Source organism: Chaetura pelagica, unplaced genomic scaffold (assembly GCF_000747805.2).
Source record: "Chaetura pelagica isolate M959 unplaced genomic scaffold, ChaPel_1.0 scaffold143, whole genome shotgun sequence".
NCBI lineage: Eukaryota > Metazoa > Chordata > Aves > Apodiformes > Apodidae > Chaetura > Chaetura pelagica.
The window spans coordinates 1,687,671-1,711,880 of NW_009952701.1; the positions used below are offsets into that span (position 1 = coordinate 1,687,671).

At 41.1% G+C, this 24,210-nt stretch overlaps 1 protein-coding gene across 1 annotated transcript in view; it reads right to left on the reverse strand.

Annotated features, from left to right (window-relative positions):
* PTPRT (protein tyrosine phosphatase, receptor type, T) overlaps positions 1-24,210 on the reverse strand; it is a gene marked incomplete at its 5' end in the record, with an annotated part of 272,054 nt that overhangs the window by 31,529 nt on the left and 216,315 nt on the right. Inside the window, 4 exons of the mRNA XM_009994060.1 lie at positions 4,569-4,756; positions 13,695-13,730; positions 13,937-14,014; positions 19,697-19,845. Of these exons, the coding sequence (XP_009992362.1) occupies positions 4,569-4,756; positions 13,695-13,730; positions 13,937-14,014; positions 19,697-19,845 (451 nt within the window). The remainder of the gene's footprint in view (positions 1-4,568; positions 4,757-13,694; positions 13,731-13,936; positions 14,015-19,696; positions 19,846-24,210) is intronic.

Consider the following 24,210-nt stretch of genomic DNA (forward strand, 5'->3'; position numbering starts at 1 on the left):
AGCAAACCCCTGGCAGACCAGCTGATTGTGAATTTTCCCCAAAGGGGTTCCAGGACATAAAATGTCAGGCACTGCAGCACTGCCAGGAGCACTGCTGACAAAAGACAGGGATGGTGAGTTCCTATTCAGAAGCCTAGGAGAAAGAGTAATAACTCTGCAATTGGTGAGGGCTGTGATCACACATATATTTCCTTTACAGACAGCTGTTTCCAAATAGCAGCTCATCTCCTGAGGAGAAAAAAGAAACCAATCAACAAACCCACAGACAACAAAAAAAATCCCCAAGTAAAAGAAAGGAGGTGAGGAAGGTTCATTTTCATCTTCAAAGACTGAGAGGGAAAAGCACCTTATTTTTCCACTAATATCAAATTACATCAGATTGACCAGAGAATGGCAACAGTCATTAGGCATCTAATCATAGCCATTTGAAAAGAAAAAGGGAAAAAAAAAATCCTCTCTCATGATTTCCACATGGAAAAGCTATTTTGGCCAAAGAAAGGCCTTTCAGGGCCAATAAACTCTTTTCAACAAGCCCTATCCTTTCATGTGCTACAAACATGAAATTCTCCATTGAAATGGGTGGGTTTGTATTTGTCTGATATAGCTTTCAAAGATTTAAGAGTCCAGGATTTTCCATCTCATTCAACACCAAAGAAATCTCTGCTTTTAACAGAACTATCAGTCTCTGGAGAGAGGACAGGAAGCCCTGCTCTGGTTGGTGAGAGACACAAATTGCCTTTGCAGAGGTGTCCCTTGTACCCCTGTTTGACACACACCAGATGAACAAATTGAAGGACCTGCATGTACCTGGGGTGGTGCAGCACAAATACATCTTCTGCAAGATCTCTAAAAATGCAGCATCAAGACTCAAAACTGTATGAGAAGCACAAAAGCAAAACTATCCATTATAAATTGGTTGCATCCAGAGAAAGAGGAGCACACATCGTGTTTTGTTCCTTCAGGTTTGTTTGTACAATAAGTATCTCTATAATGACAAAAAGGTTCAATATTTCTGTTTGTCTCCATTATCAGCAAAAGTAAAGCTGGATAGATCACTCATACATCAGTGTTTGATCCTCATTTCACAGGAAACTCTCCTCCTTTTTTCTTTGAGTCAACAACTGCAAAATTTCAGTGTTCAAAACTCTGGACTTGATTTTCAGGCTTTTCTTAGTTTTCTCCTTTTAAAGAAATTTCATAAAAATTATACTGAAATATCTTCCCAGGAGTGGAACTTCTGTTACAATGATCCTTTTACACTAAATTGATCTATTTTTATCTGAAATTACAAAGATAGGTATCTCAAAGTCTGTTTCATCTCAATCAGGCTTTCTAAGCAACACAGCCCAAATGTAACTGAAGTGTTCACATTAAAATCAGACTTACTGCAAGCCAATTTAAATCTCCAGTGGATGCATTTAGTTAGTTTGCTGTTTGTTTTTAATTTAAATACAAAATTTCAAATCATTTATTTGCATTTATCTACCCCAATGCTGCAGTATTGCTGCCAAAGGCAACAACATTAATTAAAAGCCTTGCTGCTCCTCTCAAACCTGTCACTGGGTCCTGGCCCTCTCCCTGCAGCCATGACCTTCACATGGTGGTAAAACTGTTCCCACAATTCTGCTGTGTCTCAGGGTTAAAAACTCCTTTGGATACAAAGAAAAATAAAAAGCTGAAAAGCTGATTTCAGCCAGTTCAGTTCCCCACCCTGATCTGTAGCAAAGCCTTAAGCCAGAATTTTCCAAGGGCAGCACCTGTAGTAACATCTTGCTGCCAAACATTTTGCAATGTCAGGTCAGAGCCTGAACCATAGGATACAGTCTTTTTGACTAGACAGAAGGTGTGTAGTCAGCCAGAAATGAAAGGGTTAAAACTCAAAGGTGATTTCTATAAGCTGAAGACTCCCAGACTGAGGTACTTGAGGAAGGAGCCACAAAATCCAAAATAACTCCCCGGTCTCAGTAACGCAGCAGGAGAATGTACTTCAGTGACATCCTAAATCACAACAGAAAATTAGTTTGGATACTTAAGCTTATTATCTCCGTAGCCAGTAATTGGTGCTGGCAGCAAGTCTGTGGGACTAGTCCCACAGCTCGTCACAAATCAGGGCTGGTATGTGCTGAAAAAGGAGCAGGTGACATTTAAATGTGTCCCGTTTAAACGTTTACAGCTACGCCTGATCCCAAGCAGTGCCATCCACATCCAGTGCCAGGGATAGATTTTTCTCTTGTGGACTATCCATTTTACAGCTAAACACAAGCAGCAGCCAAAAATAAAAAGGCCCAAGTCACACTTTGGCCTCAGGTGCAGCAGGCAGACCCAAAATAACACGCACATGGCAAGTGCTGACAGATTGTCACCTTCACACACACACAGTTCTCAGCCACTTCACACCAGCAGTGACACCAGTTCCACAATCCCCTCCTGGTTTTCCTCTCAGCAGGGGGTTATGTGCTGGATAGAAACACCAGAAGTATTTTTCTAGTTGCCCTTGGTAAAATGTGTTGCCTGGGCTTCAATGGTCTGTAGGTGAAGGTATATTTTAAACAAACAAATGCAATTTCCAGGTTACTCAGTGAAGAGGAGAATGTACAGAGAGATAAGACATTGCCACATGTGACTGATACACTCCCTTCAAAGTGATTTTTCAGGAGAATAACATTATTTGGTAACATGTCACTAAATAGGATATAATTTATGCTATCAATTTGCAAAGTACATAGAAAACCAGGTCCTTGGCAGAAAAAACCCCAAACATATTTGGAGGTGACACTGACATTAGTGTAGGAAAACACATTTTAAAAAGAGACATCAAATTCTTTCTAATGATCTTATCAGCCACGTTTTGCAAAGCCAGCTTTGCAGCTTTGTGTTCCACCAGATTCCAATCCCTGACATCCTCCAGAGTTTGTGGTATTGCTGGTGGTGCCTGAAAGCTCTTTGGAGCTGAAGAGCTGTGTGTCTCATGTTCTGAAAACCAAATCCCACCACTGAAAATTACTGCTACTTCGGGCAATTACCTCTGATCGAAGGATAGAACAGCTCATGTGATCTGAGAGCTTGTGGCATTCTCCAGGCTATTTCTTCTAAAGAAAGAAATTATGCAAATCTATGGAATGCCATCATCATTATAGATGTATGTAGATAGCACTTTCTGGGAAAGGCAGAACTTGAGGAGCTGAAAGTTGCATTGACATTTTTCATGCTAATGTGTTATTTTGATAATTACCAATGCCAGTGCCAGAAAATTACATATATGCCAGCACCTGTTTGCTTCTTGAACATCAAGAACTAGATCTTAGGGCATGTGCAGTTGAGCTGAATGCATTTTTGGGTACTATTCATGGAAACAGAGGCCAAGGCAGGGGGCTCAGTAAATCTCCTAAGAATTATTATTACCCTTTTCCAATATTAAACAGAGCTCTTTATATTGATAGCTTAATTAGCATGCTTGATTGTGGGGCACGAGTGTCTAGACCTGGTTAACATACAGTTACCAGAAATACCTGTTATGACAGTCTTTGATGCCATCTGATTACAAAAATGCTCCCCAGTGACAGCCAGGAAAAGATTGCCTCTCAATTACAGCAAAACCCAGCATCAATGATACAAACCCCATGGACTCCTACTTGCAGGGTGGAAAAGTGAGCTGTTTTCATTAAGTAACTTATTTTTCACAGCTGTTATGTTATTTTAAAGTAGTTTTAATGCCACTATGCATGTTAATTACTTATTGCCTTCCCACAAGCTTACAACATTCATTATAATTATCGCTTGCAAGAGCAAAGTCTCACATATGTTTGATGCTATTTCCCTCTTCTGCTCTCGCTCCTCTAAAAGTTTATTCCTCATCCAACTCCTCCCCAGTGTCAGGCTTCTTCATGCCATTTGGATTACATTCCTGGTCATTTCAGCTCAGGGAGAAGAGCAAGGGTGGGGAGTTCTGCTTTCATTTTTGCAGCTTACTCTTTGCTTGCCTTCACTTGGAGTTGGAAGGGTAGATCAGCTGAACATAGTCTGAGAAAGAGTTTTGAGCATACTGGAAACCTCCACCTTCATTTCAGTTACACGAGGTTCCTGCCTTTGCCTCCACAATTTTGCATTCAAGTCACTAGGTTGTGATTTAATTTATCAGTTGGTACAGGTTTGGAGGTCCCAAAAAGCTCAAGCAAACCCCCTTCCTTTTCTCAAAGCCTGGCTTGCCCTGTTGCCAACTAAAGCACATCAGTAAGTCAGGGACTGTGGGACTCCAAGAACCTCATTGAGTTCAGCACACGTTAAATATTTATTGGCTGCTCTTTATGGGAGAGAGGGAACATGCTAATGTTGATGAGCATCATGTCATTTTCTGACTGCTGTAGTAAACAACCTTTCTTTGGACTAGAGGGCCACCAAAGACTGCTAGTGCTGTAAAATCTGACCCTCATAAACCAAGATGAAGAAAGGAGAAGATGAAGGGGGTAAGCAAATTCCGGACAAGAAGTTCTTCAAAACCATTACCCAAGTACCTGTCCTTTATGAGTGCAACTTCTCTACTTGTTCACGTGAGTGAAGGTTTCTCTCACCTCATACTCCTCTTTAAATCCATAGCCCTGTCCTCGCTTCATCTGGGTGATGTGCTGCAGCAGGTCGGCCACTCGGATGGCTGGCTGGAACTGCCCCCGGGGGTAGGACATTTCCACCGGCTCGCAGCTCCGGTACGGGTGGGTCTGGATAGTCAGGGTGGGCTGGGTCATCTCTCCATGGCTACTGTCTGTTTTAAAGACAGGGAGGCAAAACAAGCTTTCACCTAGCTGGCATTTCCACTCTCATTCTTGCTCTCTTTCTCCACCACCCCATAGGTTGGTGCAAGAACAAGCAAGTCAACACATCAGTAGGAGAAACACACTTGCCTGCAGCTGCCTGGAAGTTTAAATCACATTTGAATATTTTTTGGTGGCAGGGAGACAAACCCAAAGAGATGGGAAACAGAGGAAAGAGCCAATCAGGCTAATGAGGATACAGCACATAGAGCAAATAGCACATTTTGTATGGGTGAGCTCTGCATAACGACTCCAACCACATTACATACCTTTCTTCACAAGGCTGCAAAGGACATGACTGAAAGATACATACAGATGAGCAGGATATTAAGAGGGATTTTGGGGTGTACAATAGGAGATAACTGAAAGGGGCACAAGTTAATAGCAAACAAATTATTAGCATTTCAAATAAGCCACATAGCGTGTTAGAGGCAAATTAAATGGCTCTGCTAGTTCAGGCCTAAAATTTACACACCAATTGCAAAGGTGGAATATTATCATAGAGAATAAACCAGCATTATAGTTATCTTGCCCACAGAACCTTCAATTTCAGATACATAAACTTTACAGAAAATGTTTCTTTTCAAAATAAATGGGTTTAAAAAAAACTCTGTCACTGCGCAAATGGAATTGTAACCTCTTGTATTCCCAGAACAACAGATATACACAACAAAATATTCCCAGTGAACTAATAGAAAGGAGCTTAAATAACCAAAGAACTGTCTGTCACAACAGTTATTTTTAACAATGGAAATTTACATTAGATGAAAAATTTAGTTTCTTCTTTACCAGAGTTGACTAAATGTAAATACCTGGCCAAAGAAAGCATTGGGGTTTTAACTGTGGTTGCAGGCATCTGAGATCCTTGGGTTCTCTGCACACACAGCCCTGAACAATCTACATCAGTTTGTTCTGGCCTTACCCAAACCCAAGCTATTAGCAAACAGAAAATATATTTCCCCCAAATTGTTCATAAAAAAACTAGTTAAGACTGAATACACAAGGTTTGTTTCTTACAGAAAGCTCCCTGACAAAGAGCCAAAGCACTATCCCTTGTCAGCAATACTGCAGTCATGGTTTTGAAGGGCTAAAGAATACATAAATCAAATTGCAATTTCAGGGTGATTTTTGTGAGGCAGAAATACAGCCAGAGTGCTATTGTAAACATTGCTATCCTTGAGAAATCACCACGGAGTTTAGATGAGAAGCAGTTCAGGTCTCTGTCGTTGTCCCTCACTGCAGAATTGGGAAGGAGCAGACAGATGAGGACATCAGACTTCCCAGCAGCTGGTAAACCAACCACATGACAAATAATGCTTTAGGTTTACTGTTATATTAGGGGGAAGATACCAAGACAGGCACATGCTCTGTTTTGACGTTGCAGGACTATGGGAAGGAGAAAGAAGAGGGGAATGCAAGCAGTGGGCATTGCAGCAGGACGAGCTGATCTGCAGGGTGAGATCGAGAGAGCTGGTGGGCGAATTATCAGAGCTGCTGAACAGATCCTGCTTGTCCTGAAATAAATTACAACAAAGTGATCATCTGCTCTGGAGATTAAGCTACTGAATTTAAGCATTTCTGAATCCCAGGTTCTCATAAGCACAATCACATTCCCAGGACACTGAGAGCTATGGCTCTAGTGAAGCGACCTTCAGATACGAAATGTGAATAAATTTGGGATTTAAGGAAGAGTAACATCCAAAGCGTTTGTATAATCATCCCTAATGCTCCAACTAATGACAGTGTGAGAACTCTGAACAGAGGGAATTTCAAGGCTTATTAATTCCCCTAGTTGGATTCACTTTCCCAGTGCATCTTTCCTCCCCATTCCCTATTAACACTCTGTAATGGAGAGGAGAAGATTTTTATCACGGACCATTTCCGACAGACGCACTACGCTTAATTTTCCATCATTAGGTTTAATACAAACCCAATTTCACAACTGGCTTCTCTGAGGTTCCTACAAGTAATGCCACATTTTTATCAGCCCCAATTAAAAAACATTACAATGGGCCTATTCAAGAAGGAGTCTTAAAACCAATGTGCAGTTCTAGTGCTAATAGAGGAAGGGCACACGCAGAGCACAGGCTACTCGTAAAATGTAGCTCAGCTCACTCAGCTCCTTTGCAGGCAATTACTGATTTCTCTCTTCATCAGGTCTTTTAATACTGGTACACTTGGCTTTCAGAGGGAAGTAGTGCTGAGAGAGGTGAAAGCCAGAAAAGAGGTCCCCCCTCCTTTCCAGAATAACTTCCCTCAAAGTAGGCACATGTGTGATGAGTCTAGAACAAGATGAAACTGCTCAGCAGCAAAGAAGGATTGAACGAGCAGCTAAGTGAATTAGGATTGCTTAGTCTGGAGAAGAGGAGGCTGAGGAGACCTTCTCACTCTCTACAGTCACCTGGAAGGAGGCTGGAACGAGGCAAATGTTGGTCTCTTCTCCCAAGTAACAAGCAGGACGAGAGGAAATGGCCTGAGTTGTGCTAGGGGAGGTTTAGATTGGAGGCCCAACCACATCCTGGGCTGTAGCAAAAGAAGTGTGGCCAGCAGGGCCAGGGAGGGGATTCTGCCCCTCTACTCTCATCTGGTGAGACTCCACCTGGAACACCGTGTACAGTTCTGGTGCCTTCAGCACAGGAGAGACATGGAACTGTTAGAGAGGGTCCAGAGAAGACCCACAAAGATGATCAAAGGACAAAATGGCCAAGACTTTCCCTAAAATTTCAGCAGAGTCTCTAAAGCATGTGTGCATTTTATGAGCCTTCTGTGAGAACAGCAAATCTAGAAAAACAATATCTTTTTTCTTAAAGACACTTGAAATATTCCCTCTAATACTCAGAAACTACTAAACCTACAGAGTCGTGCATCAGGGATGTGTTTGTTGTGGTTTTTTTTTCAAATCACATTTCATATGCACATCTTATTTCTAGTCCTATGTCCTCATTCTGCTGATAGGAACACACACCACCACACTGCGTTGCATACCAAAGCTGGAATACTGTTCCAAAAAAGGATCCAAATTAAAAGATTTCAAGAGGTGATGTTCACATCCTGACCCCAAAAGTTGTGGCAATGGTTAATTACCCTTGCTCCCTAAACCTTTCTTAATTGCAGTTTGATTTTGCTTAGCTTCCATTTGCAGGCACTAAATCTTGTTATACCTTCTGTTAGATTAAAGAGCCCTCTGAGCATTTGAAATCTTGACCCATGCAGGCACTGATCAAACCACTTCTCCAGTTTCTCTTTGATAAAGTAAATCAATTGAGAGCTTCTGAAGTCTCATTAGGGCAGGCTGTTCAGGGCTCCTGTTCCTTCCTAGAACCATTTCCAATTTTCCACAGTTGTTTTTTTGTGCAGCTGTAAATAAAGCAGGTATTCTGCATGCTGCTGGAAACATGCTGTTTGTAAGATTACCTCTAATACTAGAAGCTGCAATAGCAAAACAAGTTGTCAGCTTGTTAACCCATTTTAGTGCAATACTTTCACTGCCTGTGCTAAGATGTTTGTTGCCAATGCAGGTATCAGGAAGCTGTCACTTTCGTTGTCAGCCTAAGAGTTCACAGAATACCTTGAAATTTTGTGTAAGACTTTAAATCAATGATTCACTGGCTCTCACATAATTAGCCTGATTGGGAAGCTCTTAAGCCATCTCATCTGTTTAGGATGCAACTACAGATAATAAAATTTAACACTGTTGATTCCTCTTTTAATAGTCAGAAACTCTCTCTATTTATGAAATGGTGCTTCCTGGGACTCTGCTGGAGAAACAATCGTAACCTTGCTGAAGCAAACTCTGAGGCCTGACTCTACCATGGGAAACATAACGGAGACCACCAAGCAAAGAGAAGCTGAAACAGAGGCCAGTGAGATGGCATCTTCCCCCATCTGATGGGTAGCCCTGAGGGTGACATATTATAGCTTGCTTGCTGTTACAACACCTTGTATTATGTACTTAAATTACAATCAAGGCAAATAAAACAAATACGTCTCCCTCCACAGACAAACTGATAAACTTCTCCACAGATGTCACAGATAAGATGAGGAGCAGTTGAGAAATTAGATTCCCAGCATGGAAGTGGCTCTGTATGATCAGATCCCCTGTGCAAAGTCTGAGGAGGGGAACTGTTCATCCAAAGCACCTTTGGGAATTAGAACTTTACACCCTTTTATATATGTCATCTTGTTTCATAAACATAGTTTTCTTAAATCCAAGAGGCAGGAATCTGGACACAGAGTATGATGGTGCCTTCTGACCAGAAAACTCACCTATTCCTCAACCAACCAACAGCAACTCTGCATTGATGGGTCATCTTGTATAAGGAGAGAGGTTTCTCTCAAAACTTTTGCTTTCATATCCACAAATTCCTTCTGTGTCTGCAATGTCAGACCTATCATCTTCATTTATATTTTTATTCTTTTAGCTTTGGCAAGTGTATAACATGATAAGACATCCTTTGCAGAAAATTAATTATATCTTGAGTGGTGTTTGTGATGGATTTAATTACATACACATCCAGTCTCTTTACACTAGAGTAAGGGTTGTCAGTGATTTGACACCTTCCAAGGATGACAACAGCATGGCTAATATCTCTTCCCCTTACACTAGGGATCTGGTGCAAGCTGCTGAAATTAATTTGCTTTTTGTGTGCATCAAGGCTTTATTATATGATAAATATCCAGCTATAATATGCCATATATGAGACAAACAATGGTATGGCAAACCAGAGTCAACACATGATTTATCTAATTATATCAACTGAGCTATAAAAGCATGTTCCTTAACAAAAAGCCTCCTGACCCCAAGTCTGACAGAGATGGGAGGATGCATCTTTCATTTTAAAGGCTATGCAGAAGTCACATGTGAATAATAATAATAATAATAATAATAATAATAATAATAATAATAATAATAATAATAATAATAATAATAATAATAATAATAATAATAATAATAATAATAATAATAATAATAATAATAATAATAATAATAATAATAATAATAATAATAATAATAATAATAATAATAATAATAATAATAATAATAATATCATCACTGAAAAAGTAGTTTTTTCTAGATTCTACAGAGTTTTTATGGATAGCTTGGTAAACACCTTTCACAAATGTACTCTAATCTGATAAAACCTATTGTCTACATTGTTTTCATCAATGAGCTTAAAAGAAAATCCCCTTGAAGATGCAAGGAAGGCACTTTAGTGAGGTGACCTAAGACTTGAGAATATTGGGCAAGTGCAACAGTGCAGCTCTTCAAAGACCTCACCAAGTCAGATGTCTCTGCCTTCTTGGTGAAAAGACACTGTCAGATCTACCAACCTCACAGAACAACACATTAGTAACAGCTGAAAAGCTATTGGCAACCTCAAAACAGCACACAAAACCAGAAGCTGCTAAAGACTAGAAGAATTTCCCAAGCTACCTGACCATCTGCAGGCAGGAGGAGATGTAAGAGCAGCTCAGCTCTAGCAGCAGCCTCCAAGGACACACACCTTCATGACCCCCTGTGCTGCAGGGCAGTGTTAGCACAGTAACTGATATGAAAGCCTCTCCTACTCCTCCTTACAAGCTGACCTGGCCTGGGAGACTAAGAGACAACTGAAAAGATCAAGTCACTGGTTTTCCAGTTTTTGTTGCATAAAAATAACTCATCCTGCAATTCAAAAAGCTGGTAATGGGGACACTTGCTAATGCAGCCTTATCAGCTTCTTACTATCTTTTTAGTTCTTCAAACATTAGGCTGTGGATACACCCACAGCAGATTGATTAGGCACAGGGAAAAGGCCATCCAAGCTACAGCAGATTGAAATTCAGGGCAAACTGCTATGTCTAAGCACAAGTCAGTGTTTGTGTGAGACTTCATGACATTGAGCTTTCCTTTGCTTTTTCTGCCCTCTGCGAGGAACTACAAGGCACCACAGTCCCTGTCCTTACCCTCATCCTCTGAAGGGCAGCGATTGCTCTTAGCATCCTCTTGAGGGATTGACATGAGAACCAGGGTGAATGTCCTTATGTACCACTGGGAGATGTTAATGGATACAGGAGAAAGACATGCTGGATCCCCAGATGACATCTGCTGAACAGTTTTGAGAGCTACTGGCCATGCACTTTTTCTCCAAAAACAACTTAAAGGTTGTACTACCTCCTGTTGAGGCTTCACAGAACTGGTACAACATGGGTCCTACTGAAGTAGTGAAATAGGGAAATCTGCCTCCTTCATTTGTTAGTATTAAAGACTCACTTCCCTAGTGAAGATGCTTGTGCTAAACATTTAAACCCAGAGTTGTCTACAACTGGGAGGGAAAATTACAGAGCTAAAAACATACATTACACCAAACAACATTAATCAAACATGGTACAGGGTGGAAGCAAATAAAAAATCCCTTGTATCTTCCTGTCAACAAATCATGTTATAGCCAAGCTTAGAGAGATATCCACTATTGCAGATACAGAATATTTATTAGCAGAAGGCATAACTGATGCCAACAAATAGCACTGAACTGCAGGTAGTGCCCAAAAAACCAAAACTGGTAATGGGATGAGTGATACTCTTTTTAAGGTCCCTTTTTCTTTCCCAGGAATGAATAAACATCATAAATTAAACTTTTTTTTTTTTCTTTTCTCCATCAGCAACATCCAATGTCTGGTGAATCTGTCCAAGAAGCCAGAACACTAAGGTTTGTCTCCAAGTGACAAGGTAGAAATTTCTTCAATGCTAAGAGCTGTGTCACAGAACATGTTGCTGTTAAATTCAGATTGAACTGGAACAGTGACCAGTCTGTGTAAACCATGTCATTAAAGTGCTCTGTATTTAACTTCCAATGGGTAACATAGGGATCCTTACTCAAGCAATTAGTAGAAGACTGAAAGAATTTTGGATACATAAACACAAGACCAGTTTAATTCCTATTCCCTTTTTTTTTTTCCCTTAAAAATTTGGGATTTTGGAAAGTTTTGAGGGCTTTTTAGTTTTTTCTTTTTCCCATAAGGAATACAGATTGAACTTGTTTATTGTTCTTTGAGCTTCAGCTTACAAAGTATGCAGTTCACATTGGAATTCTCACCAGTGGGACAGAGGGGAAAACAGGTCTTTCAAATATCCTGCTCTTGGAGGGGGTTGGACTAGATAATCTCCAGAGGTCACTTCCAACCCCAGCCATTCTGGGATTCTGTGAAATAAGGGTCCAGTTTTCATAGATGCTGAGTACCAGACTGAGAGCAGTTTGACATCTTCTGCCAAACTCCAGGTCTGGGCCCTGTCTCTAAAGTGGAGCCAAAAGATAAATCTGCCTTTAGACTTTTCTATTGACGACACTGAGTCTCTGAGAAATGAGAACAAACCTGCTGGAAGAAGGCCTTCCTTTCCCTCCCTTCCTGGTTAGAAGAGGGCTCATTTGTTGCCAACAGCATTTTGATAGATGGCAGGATAAATGTGTGTACTGTGGCAGTCCCTCCAAGCCTCTGTGTCACAGCTGTTAGTTTGTAAAGCCAAAGCACTTAAGCGATCGGTTGTAATTTCTTCCTGGTCTAACTGGGGGCTTCAGCCTGCTCAGAGTAATGTTCAGAGCAGCCACGGCAGATTACTGTGGCTGGAAGTGAACGTTTACTGTAGATAATCCAAAATGACAGGTCTGATAAATACCACTTGTTAGATTCTGATCAACCACACATTATCTTTCTGATTCATAGTGGAGGAACTGTCTTCTTCACATTCCACAAGCAGGCAGCATCCTCCAGGGAGAGCCTGACGTTGGAGGCTGGTGTTACTCACTTTCAAGGGTACACCTGCTGTAACTTTCTGGATAACTTCTTTTATCAGCTAAGTTTCTGTCAGTTTTGCTGCTTCTGTTAACTTACTGTAAAAACATATTCTTTTGTAAAATCCAAACCCTTAGAGCTGCACACAGAATGCTTTATTTATTATCTGAATATGAAAAGCTAATTTTTCAGACATGTTGAACACCTGCCTCTGAAGTTACCAGCTGCCAGAGAACAGCCTCTGCCTCTCAGAACCTGCCTTTTTCTTGTCCTCTCAAACCCACACCAAACTGCTTGAATATTTAGCATTTAACTCCCAGCATACACAGTATGAGGTGAGGTCACTTGCCCAAACACAGCCTCTGATTTCTGCAAATAACCTGTATAATTGCAACTGAGTCCAAAACTACAAACTCCCACCTGCTTTGGACATGCAAATCCTCACTTAAATTCACCAGCTATGAGGCACACCTGCCTGAGCCTCCCTCACAGGACAAGGGGTGATGGTTTTAAACTGAAAGAGGGGAGGTTCAAACTCAATAAAAGGAAGAAATTATTTACAATGAGGGTGGTGAAACACTGTCCCAGGCTGCCCAGAGAGGTGGTAGATGCCTCATTCCTGGAAACATTCATGGTCAGATAGAACAGGGCTCTGAGCAACCTGATGTAGCTGAAGATGTCTTTGCTCAGTGCAGAGGTTTGGACTGGATAACCCTTGAAGGTCCCTTCCAACCCAAACCATTCCATGATTCTCTGCCAGCTGCAAAGGCACCACCACCTACGTGAGTCAAAATGAAGTCGAAGGCAAAGCAGCAACATGGCAATTTGGCCCAGAGTGTCAAATCCCAGTCACAAAAAGAAACAATAAATACTTGAGAAAACCCCTAAATCTTAATTATTTAACTGTTCTTTCCATTCAAAAATGGAAAATAACAACTAATAACAATAATAAAACATGAGCAAAACAAAAGGCTTTCCAATTAACACAACAAATGACCACAGGATTAATTATTAGTTTGGAGCCCAGCCTCTTCACACAGTGCTCTCTGAGTCCATTTCAAGGTGCAATGAGTGCTTTGCTCTCCAATGAAGGGCAGGACATCATACCTGTCTTCTTACCTAAGAGCGTGGTCGATGGAACAGTGTCTGATGATACTTGGAGATGAAATTCCATTCACCCACACGACACGGATCAGTGGAAATCAACAGAAGATCAACAGGAGAAAAAAAAGTCACACAAAAAGAATGAAAACAAGGTTAGCTGTGTCTCCCACTCAGAAGGTTCAGTCTATAGGTCATATTGGGAAATGTACAATAAGCAAAGAATACTTAGAAATGAAAGAAAAGTCTGGCACTAGTACCTGAGTAGTAGGAATTCAACAAAGATTTGCTCTGAAGGGTTTTGCTTTGGACAGAAAATGAACAAGGAGAGGGTGATGCTAGGTAGGAAAGACATAAGGAAAAGACTTTAGACATATATTAAGAGAGAGAAAGAACAGGGAGAATGTTCCTCAAAGAACACAGTAATATGGGATATATAAAGCTTATCAAAATGAGTCACATTTTTCATCTCAACATGCATATTACATTTATTACATTGTCATAATGATGGATTTTCTTTAATATAAGCACTCCAGACCCCAAATCTAGTATTACAGTTACTGTAAATCGGTGTGTTCCTACACAGGATACATATAGGACTACGTTCTAGATCCCCCTTTGTTAAACCAAAGAAACTTATGTTTTTGTCTCTAGGAGAAAGGTCTTTAAAAATGATCCCAAATCCCAAACTCTAGAGAATCAAATGCAGTATTAAGAGTAAAATAAGCCTGCTCAAAACCAATGGTACACTAGAAATACACAGGTAGGGTAGCAAATTTTTTTTGTTAAAACAATACAAGATAACAAGAGACTTGCTCTTCAGCCCAGGACTTTTCATAGCAAATTCTATAATCCTTTCTCTTGGGAGCTGGAGAAAAAAATCCCTTCTTTCTCCCGTTAAAGCATTAACTTTTGCTGGACAAGAATCCACAAATTATTTCCATATTAATAAGATATTATGGAAAGGAGGCAGGGCTCAATACCTTCACAGCAGATCCTTTTCTTGATAGTATATTTATGAGGCTGGTTTATATGTACAATAGCATACATGTACATTTTAATGGTAATCCATCATTTCTGAAGGCATATTCTTTTGTTATCACTCTGCATTCACTCTTAGAGTTACAGGCATTTATTTATCTCCTCCTCAAAGTGTTGGGAAACGAGCTAATACAAATCTCAGTACATCAAAAAGATGACAATAGATAACACAGGAAAAAATTATTCCATAACCCAAAAGAAGTAGATATAACTCAGTATACATCAAGTAATTTCAGAAGCAATTTTAGTATCTCTAGAGCAAATTTCAAGTCAGTCTATGGGGTGAACCAAAGAAGTCACTAGTCTAGGGAGTTTCATCAAGTCAGCAGAATTGCCTCTTAAGAAGTTTATAATAATCTAGTAAATGAACTTGTTCTCACTCTATATTTTCAGATTGACACGACTTGAAACCACAGTAAAGGAATAAAATTTCTCATAGCTTGGTCTGCTGGAGTTCTGCCCCAGCTGCTTTCAGCCCATAAACCATCTCTCCTTTGGGGCCTCTTTGTCCCTTGTGTTTGTCAGCCTGAATCAGACCTTACTGCTCTTGGAACATGGCCACATTTGCAGATATATCAAGTCAGGTTTAAAAACAGTATTCTGTTTGCCCAGGGTCACTGAGCAAGTCAACAGGCAGGGCTTGGAGCAGATTTTCTGAAATGTGGGAGTATAAAAGATCCCATTGGGCCACACTGCCTTCCCAGGAATTGCTGACAACCAATTACTCAGGCAAGTGAAAGACACACCTCAGTTCAGTTAGTCTGAGTGAAAATGTCACCTACTGAACGCTACAAAATGAACCACGTTTGTGAGACAGGGAGATGATTTCCAGGTTCAGAAGGAATGGGGGAAAATACCAAAACCAAACACAAAAGCCCAAGTTTGCCCAAACTTTGGAAAGCTCATTCCTCAGATCAGTCAGGTAGTGGCTTGTCTAATGAGAGGTGTGTGCACAGTGCTGCTTCCTAACCAGAGGTTCTCACAGGCACTACTGTGTGCAATCACAGGAAAGAGCTCCAGAAAGGATTTCACATCAGGGTAGAGATTTAAGACTTCATTAAAAACTCTCTTTGTACTCCCTGGAGTGGCACATGGAGCCACACAGACCCCTCCAGCCATGCAGAATGGTGGAGGCTCATCACTATTCTGCACATTATTTTCCCTTACTTTTTTCTAAGATTTTCTAAACTAGCAAATCCCACAACAATCCCAAACCAGTGTGCAGTTCCCTACAGCTTCCAAAATGCTGGCTCCAAACTGTGCTTCTGCCTGGAACACAAAAGTTACCTACCAAATCTGTATCAGTGCCACTCCTGATGGTTGTCTGGGAAGCCACCTCCTCCCAAACTGAGATATCACAGAAGTTAAGCACAACCTAATAAATCAAGTCTCTAGCAAAACTGGCTGCTTTTAAGATATTAAACCCTCAGAATGGAAGAGCTCCTGCCAAAAGCTCCCCAGGAATGTCAGGATGGCTATGCTGGTGACAGGACATCCTGGACAAAAATTTTAACACTGCAAAGCCAGAACAGCTCCTTTGTGCAGGATGTATCATTAGTCCAGAGTTGCTGAGATGCTACACTGCTGCTTCTCCCACCACACCAGTGGGCTGCCAAATTGCACCCCATTTATGTACAACAGCAACCCCCAGCACACCATTCTGGTCACTGCACAGATACTGGTGGATAATTCTAGGTCTACCTTGTCTCCATTCATCCTCTCCTTTCATAATAACCCCACACCTACACGGGACTCAGAGGAAAATGCTGCTGCTTTCCAAATATTCCTGCAAACTAGAGATCAGGCTCAAACATTGCAAGCACCATCTTCTGCCTTCACTGGATTTAGAATGTATTTTTAGTTTTTAAAAAGCAAGGTATTTGAGAAAATGAATAACTATGATGAGCCTGCTTTACTTCCACTTAATCCCTAGTAAAACCAGACAAGTTGGGATAACCATGGACTATGTCTTTCAGGAAACACCTATTCTGATTCTATATGGTGTCAGAGGCTGAGCCCATAAAATCTCTTTAAACTCTGCTATGTACTAGTAAGAATTCTGCCTGAATAACACCTAACAATCTAGAATGGAAAGAGGGATGAGGAACATTGATTTGGGCCAGGAAAGATAAATACCCATACCTCTTCCACTTTTTAGCAAGACCTGAGGTCTCCCTGTTCCATTTGAACATTGCATTTGACCATGAACACTTCTGTCAAATGAGAACATTCAAAACTGCCCACCAGAGCTGGGTGCTCGTGAGCACTGCAGTGGCCTCAGAAAAGGACTCCATTGCACCCAAACAGTGTGAATTCATGGATGAGTTTCTATTGAACATACAAGCATTTTTCCCTAAAGCAGTGAAACGGAATAGGGGAAGAAATCTGCATTTCTCCCAGCAGCAGAGACAGGAGGACTGTATCTCTAAGTAGTGAGAGAATCACCCTGCACACTTTTTTCAGAGCTGCCTGTCAAAGCAGCCAGGTCTTTTTTCCCCCAGAAAAGGAAGAGCTGATAAGCAGAAAGGCAGCTGCTCATTTTTTTATGTCCTTCCTGATGCTCAGCACCAGGCAGCACCTTCTACAGCTGCTGGACCTGTCAGGTGGGAGATCCCTGTGAGGCGACATTGCTGGCAGGGAGGGGTCACCCAAGGACAGCTACAGCCCTTCTGCAGCAGGAACAGACCAGTGGCCAACCTGGAGACTATGGGAAATTTTAAAAAAGCTTCTGTAGGGACTCATTGAATTTGTTCTGTCTGAAAAGTCATTAAAATGATTGGGAGAGAGAAGAAAAACTGGAGGGAAGGACACATGTCCTACAAGGACATTGTCAACTGGAGATAAACCTATTTCCAAGTCATTCAATAATTGTGAGGTTTCCTACCTAACAAGTTGTTGTGCTCTGTTTTCCTGCCCTCTTGAGCTAGCAAGGTGATTTGGGGATTGAAAACACTTAGTTTCTCTTGGTAGGCTTTCTTCAAATAGGAGGGGTGTTTCTATGTCACTGCTACAGCCAACTGGGGCTCCCACAAATGACTGCCAAGGTGGAGGAGATGACTACCTATCATGAGAGAGCTGCAAATGCTGTTTTCTGTTGGGAGCTAAAGGGATAATTTAAGAAGGAATTTGACTGCTGCTTAAGACACAGAGCTGCCTTCTAAAGCTAGGATGGACAACCTCTGTAAAACTCTTTTAGTTAGCAGGAAGGGTAAGAAATAATCCTCTTATGTTACTCAAAAGGTAGAGTAGGTCTATATAGAAACCCTCAAGTATTATCTATTAAAGTGATTTTTTTAAATGAAAGTGTTTTACCCATCACATTCCTGTATCACTGTATGCACACTACTGTCCAGAAGAGGACTTGGCAGTAAAAAAACTTGGAGAAACCATGAAGGCTTAGTGGTATTTTTATTTTTTTTTTTCTCATGGACAAAAAGTGGAAAAAAAGAAATGAATTGGCCCACGACTTGACTCAGATTGTGTCATAGAGGGAGGGAGTGACAAGATCTCCAGTGATGTCAGACAAGTAAAAAACTAATTTTTTTTGAAAGAAACAAAACCTGGAGGGATGCTTTTTTACTAAATTAGATACATGTTTTTCTATAGCTGCCATTTCAAGGAAATGACTCAGCTGTTTTAATTAGTCTTTCAAAATACCAAGGTGGGGTGGGGGGGTCGGGGGAATGAGGTCACATTTCAAGCTCTTCTCCTCTTTTGTGGTTGGGAAAAAAATTCCCAAACTTAAAAAAAATCCAGATGCTGAAGAAATTTTAAAAAACCCCCAAACTTCATTTTCCCCACACATGTTAAAGAAGCTACCTTTGGTGTTTCTAGGATGTCTGTTACAATGCTGTCCTCTGCTCTCCTGTCTTTCAAAGATATGAACCCCTGACAACTGCTGCTGTCTCCTTACGAGACACAGCTGCTCAGCACTCAGAAAATTAGATCTCTGCTCGAGTCAATTTCATATCAGAGAGAAGTGTTCACTGCTAGCCCTGACAGCCCAAAACACCTATTTTTCCTCTCACAGGTGTGTTACACTGAGTGGCAGTAGCAACACATGCAGATGGAATTTGACATCACCTACGGATCGAGGCAAAAGAAAAATTCACTCAGCCTGTCCCACTGAAGCTGAGATTAAGAAGAAACATTTAAATGGCAAAATACATTTTGTACCATAAGCACTTCCATGTTCACAATTAGGGGAAAAACCACTTTGCTAAAGAAGGTTAAGAGAGACAGCAGAGTTTTAGTACATGCTTGTGTTTGAGAGCTGTTCCCTGTTCAAGCTAGCAGGTTAGTGTCAAAAGAAGGAGTGACACTCCCATAGTGTCTAAGTTATAATTTATTTAATACAAAAAAGTTTACAAATCCACCATGCAATCCCCCATGCACTCAATCTGGATCTAGCAAGGCTAAAGTATGACTTTGTGCTGCTTTACCCACAAAACTCCTCCAACTACAAAGGTCTGAGCAGTTTACAAGTGTTAACTAAGATTAGTTTTACTGAACCATGTGAAGAATAAAAGGAGGACACAGACAAAAGAAGAAATGCTGTCTTTCCATTAAAGTTCTCTAAGCAGGAGACCATGCTTTCTTTCATAATAATTTCATACAGAAAATGTTATTTCATCCTACAAGTGATTTGATTTGACTCTTCTACTCACAAAAGAAAAAAAAAACCTATTTCTGAAGAACAAATAAACACATGCCTTTTTGACTGTCTGGTCTAGCTGTTAGAACAGACTTTCTGAATTATATTCAACAGATTTAGAGTCAGAAGGAATGCTCCCCACCTGACAGTTAAAATATGGGTAGAGTCAGACACATTTCAGAAAACTGATTTCTACCAAGCTTTTGCAATCATCTCTACCACTGTCATTCCTAGCTCCTCAATATTGTGCCCATAGGAATAGGTCCTTTTAAGAACCCAGAGCTCTCCAAGGGGGTCATATCCATTGCAAGCAAGTTAAACTTACTGAATCCATTAACATCTTGGCAGCTGGAAGAAAAAGCTTCTTCGTTGTGAACAGCACTGAGTTTGGCAGAGGTCTTGTCAGAAGTAGCCACGGGACCCATCTCCCTCTGTGTGCTGGTCTGGGTCTCCTTCTGCTTCTTGGCTAGCTTCCTTTAGGGTGTTTTGAAGAGGGGAGAAATCAAGGTTAGTTTTCCCTCATTAGAAAGAAAACAGTGAGAAAATATTTTCTTAAACCATGATTATCCCACTTGGTCAGACATGCAGGGCTTGTGGCAAACTGCACCAGAGGAAACCCCACAACTTTTGAATGGAACTGTTGTGGAGCACAATAAATATAGTGAGATACCAGTCTTTGAGCTTAGCTGTCCCTCCTGGTAGCTTATCTGGCACAAACCTGCATCACCCCAGCAGTAGGAGTGCTACTTCATCCTTGGAGAGGGTGGCATAGGTAGGGGCTCTGGAGTGGGTGTCAACCACTCAATGGAGAGCAGAGGGCAGGGGATGAGGGCAGTGATCAGAACCCCTCCCTAGGAGGTAAATGGGACATCTGCATCTATCCCACCAGGGATTTTCTTTGAGTGGAGAGTGCAACTTGACTTGGTGCAAGCCAAGAGCTGGAGCAGGAGTTTTGCCCTGTCCCCAAGCAGAACAATGAGGACATCCAGCCTCTGCTGGATTTTGAAACACATCCAAAGGGCACTGGGGATCAGTGCACAGTCAGTGAAGGGTGGGGCAAAATGGAGATTAAAGTTATTTTAGAAATGTCCAAATATGTCTCTGTTCTGGGAAAAAGGGTCTTCTTATTTTGAGGAGATACATAAAAAGAAACAACTGGGCAAGGCAGAAACACTTTCTGCTCTAACTAACAAAGCCAAGCTTATAAGTGGCTCCTCTTTTGCAAACACAGCTATTAATAAGAAAATGGAGAGAAGCAGAAGTGAGCTGCTAAGCTTCCATTGACATTTGACTGTCCTGTGCTTCATTCCTATCAGAGAGCAAAACTGTTTAAAAATGCATGTGTGACATTCTACAACCCATACCTTGAAAAAATATCACACAAATCCCTCACATCAGCAAGGAACTTTGCTTACACGACTTCCAGAGATGAGAAAATAAAACAAAATAAAAGGGAGAAAAACAGATTACTGTAAGAAGGAGCTTTAGATTTGTTGGGTTTTTTTAACTCCAACTCAAAGAGAAAAAAAAAAAATAATAATCCTAACAACTAAATCATTTTGCAAAGAGGTTTTTCTTCACTAAAATGACATGCTTAGGGTAAGTACTACCCATCTTTTAAACTTCATTAGATTCTTAAAAGGATATTCCTGGCAACATATTCCAACAGGCTTTTTTTTTTTAGCTCACAGCACAAGTCAGAGTGGCATTTACAAGCAAGTTCAAGCACACAGCTGAGCCCCAGCCCTTCAGGAGATGGGTAACCAGGCCAGTTACATGCATTTGTAAGGAAGGGTCAGAGAACTTCAGCCCTTGCCTATGTCTGTGGGAAATGACTATTTGAAAGCAAGCTGATAATCCAGAGCAGGAAAGCACAGATTTAAGGAGTAAAGTCCAATGTTTGCTGCAAACTTTTGAACAAATACATCTGTTTCATCTGCTCCACCAGCTGAGGTCTGGCCTTTTCCAGTTTGTGGTGTAAATTCAACCCCAGAGCTGTTCACATTGGGTGCAGAGCTACAGAGTGCACATTTAGATCTCACCAAATCCCCAGATGAAGATGCAAACAGGGGGAATTGTCCTTGAGGGATGAAGCAAAAAGCTGGTGTTTAATGATGTTAAAAGCTTTGCTTCCAGTGCTCAGCAATGTTAGCACAGAGTCATTAACTATGAGCCACAGCCATGGCAGCCCCCTTTTTTTATGCTGTGGTACCTGAAGTAACAACAATGGTCTTGAAGTGTATTAGCTCTGCTATGTGGCTATTTTCATCCTTTAGATTTGCTAATCATACGTGCCCATGTGGATTCTCTGGCAACAGGAATTAGAATTTCTCAGTGGGAACCACTAATCCAAAATGCAGAAGTCCTTAATAACGAGCACTCTGGACTGCTGGGGTGAGCCATTACAGATGACCACTAACGATGTTGAAAAATGGTGAGTCAAAAGGGTGACTTCCTTATTAAATCCAGATTAAATTCTTTGTGGCAATAATTATCTGTAAGTCCCATTGCCTGGTATCTTTTCAGAAGTGCCAACAAGCTGCCAAGAGCTGAAGTTGGCAAACTTGTTTCCTCTTTCAGTGAACAAGCAATAACATTTCTGCGTGTGCTAGGCAGGAAAACATAACCCCAAACCCAAGCCCATCAGTCCCCAAAGACCTGCTTACAAAAGCCCTATGCAAAGCAGTTCTACCTGGTCCTGTAGAAGACAGAGAGGCCCCTAAAACATTGGCTTGAATGCCTAAAAAGAAAAGGTGACATGAGTTTAAAGTTCTCAATCTAGCTCGCACACACAAACCAGGCTGCTGGCAGGTGGACCAGCCAACGCTTGTGCACGTTCAGAGAGCAGCCACACAGAAAATTGTTCTGCACCCCAGAAGTGACAATTTTCTGTCAGCAGCATGTTATCAGTTTCCACCTTTCTCCCTTCTCTATTCCAAGAATGTAAAAATGCTTCATCTAAATTTAGAGGGAAAAGGAAGACAGATCTCTTTTGAGGATTTCAGAGCTAAGCTTGCCAGACACATCAAGAGGCTCTCGGTTTCTAAATGTGCCTTTTCTGCCTTCGTTATGTGTATGGATAGAGTGGCAGCACAGGACTAAGCCTATTTGGTCCTTACCATCATTATAATTCATAGAAAGGATTATAAAATCAAATGACTAACCCTTTCTAGCACATTGGGGATGTGGCTTAAACCCACAGCTAGGCAGAGCTTTATTTCCCAGCATGTCAGAACACCTTTGGAATTGGAAAAGCACTTATCTGGAAATGCTGTTTCCAAAAATAGAGCATTTCAAGAGATCTCAGTGAATCACTGACAGGCTGCACCAGTGACACGGCTCCTGCTCTCCTCACTGACCAGTTTCCCCTGAACACAAGCGCTGCAGCACCCGGGGCTTGGGTGCCAATCCCGGGCGGCCTCCCCAGCACCGCCTGTCACCGGGCACTGAGAGCCACTTCCCACCTCATGCATGATGCAGTTGAAAGGGAGAAGAAATAAAAGAGCAGGAAGATGGTTGGAGGAAGGGTCTGATACAATTAACAAAGAGCGAAGAGTTTGAAATGTTGGAATGTGAACAAGGTGACATTAAGGGCTGGTTCATGTTTGAAAACGTGCCAAGGAGAAAACAGGAGTCCATGGATGGGGATTACTGGGCTGCCCTTTTCAGTTCAAGAGGGTTTGTAAATGAAGAGATGATGTTTACAGGCACTACACACGCAGAGGAGGGATGAGACAGAGAGATGTTCAAAGCAGAATTTAAAAAATGAAACCAGCTGTATAATCAGGCAGTTGAAGCTAACCCAGCTAAGGGAAGGGTGAAAACTACTGGCAGTGAACCTAAACTAAGTGCAAATTTTGGAAATAAATACAAAAAATATAGAGATTTGATTCAAGTATTTTTGAAACTTCCACCCTTATCAGAGAATAAACATAAAATGCTGAAGCATTGTATTAAAATTGCAGGAGTTCCCATCTAAGAGTCAAGGAAAGCAAACTTGGTATCGAGTACAAGGCATTTACTGCCATGGGCACTAACCAGAAAGCTCAAGCAGTATTTTCAGTTAGAAGTATCTGCAGGATCAGATTCCTGTTTTGCAGAAGTCTGAATAAACTTCAGGGATTATATTTTAAATGCTGCTTCAAACTAACCTCTACATTCTTTAATCAATGTTATATGCCTGAATGTTAAATCTAGAGCTGGTACTGCTAAAGAGTTCTTGCACTTGTCCATTGATAGTTTTAATTTTAAGTGTTCCACAGGGATGGATTATATCCATTCTAATGTAGATTTGCATGCACAGGTAATTTAGATATTAGGAATAGGTCATGTAAGTTAAACATTGAATTTCCTCCTACGGCCAAGAATTGCATAGTCTTTCATTTTCAACAAGGAATTTAAGGAAACTAGAAAATGCAATTCCTTTTAGGTATTTGTGCACAGCAGCCTGCTAGGGGTACACACATTTTTATGATGAAATCTGCACAAAATTTAAGGCAGGGAGGCATCAGCTGTGCAGATCCCCAACTGTGAGCACTGGTTAAATAGAATTTCTATTAAATAGGATCTCTGCTCCCTAAGCCTGTAGTAGACCACAAAGTCTGTTTGAAAGACAAGTTTTGTGCTGGTGTAAAAATAAGGGAGGGATTATACATGGCACTGTGGTCTGCAGGCCATGGGTGATCCTTTTGCTGTGTTTGAGGATGGGCAAGGCCCTGCTGCAATACTGCATTTCAAACAGGATGGGTGCCAAAGGGACACACAAATGCAGCACAAGAAAGGTAAATCTAGACAACATGACTTACAAGCCAAGGCCAAAGGAAATATGGAACTTTAACC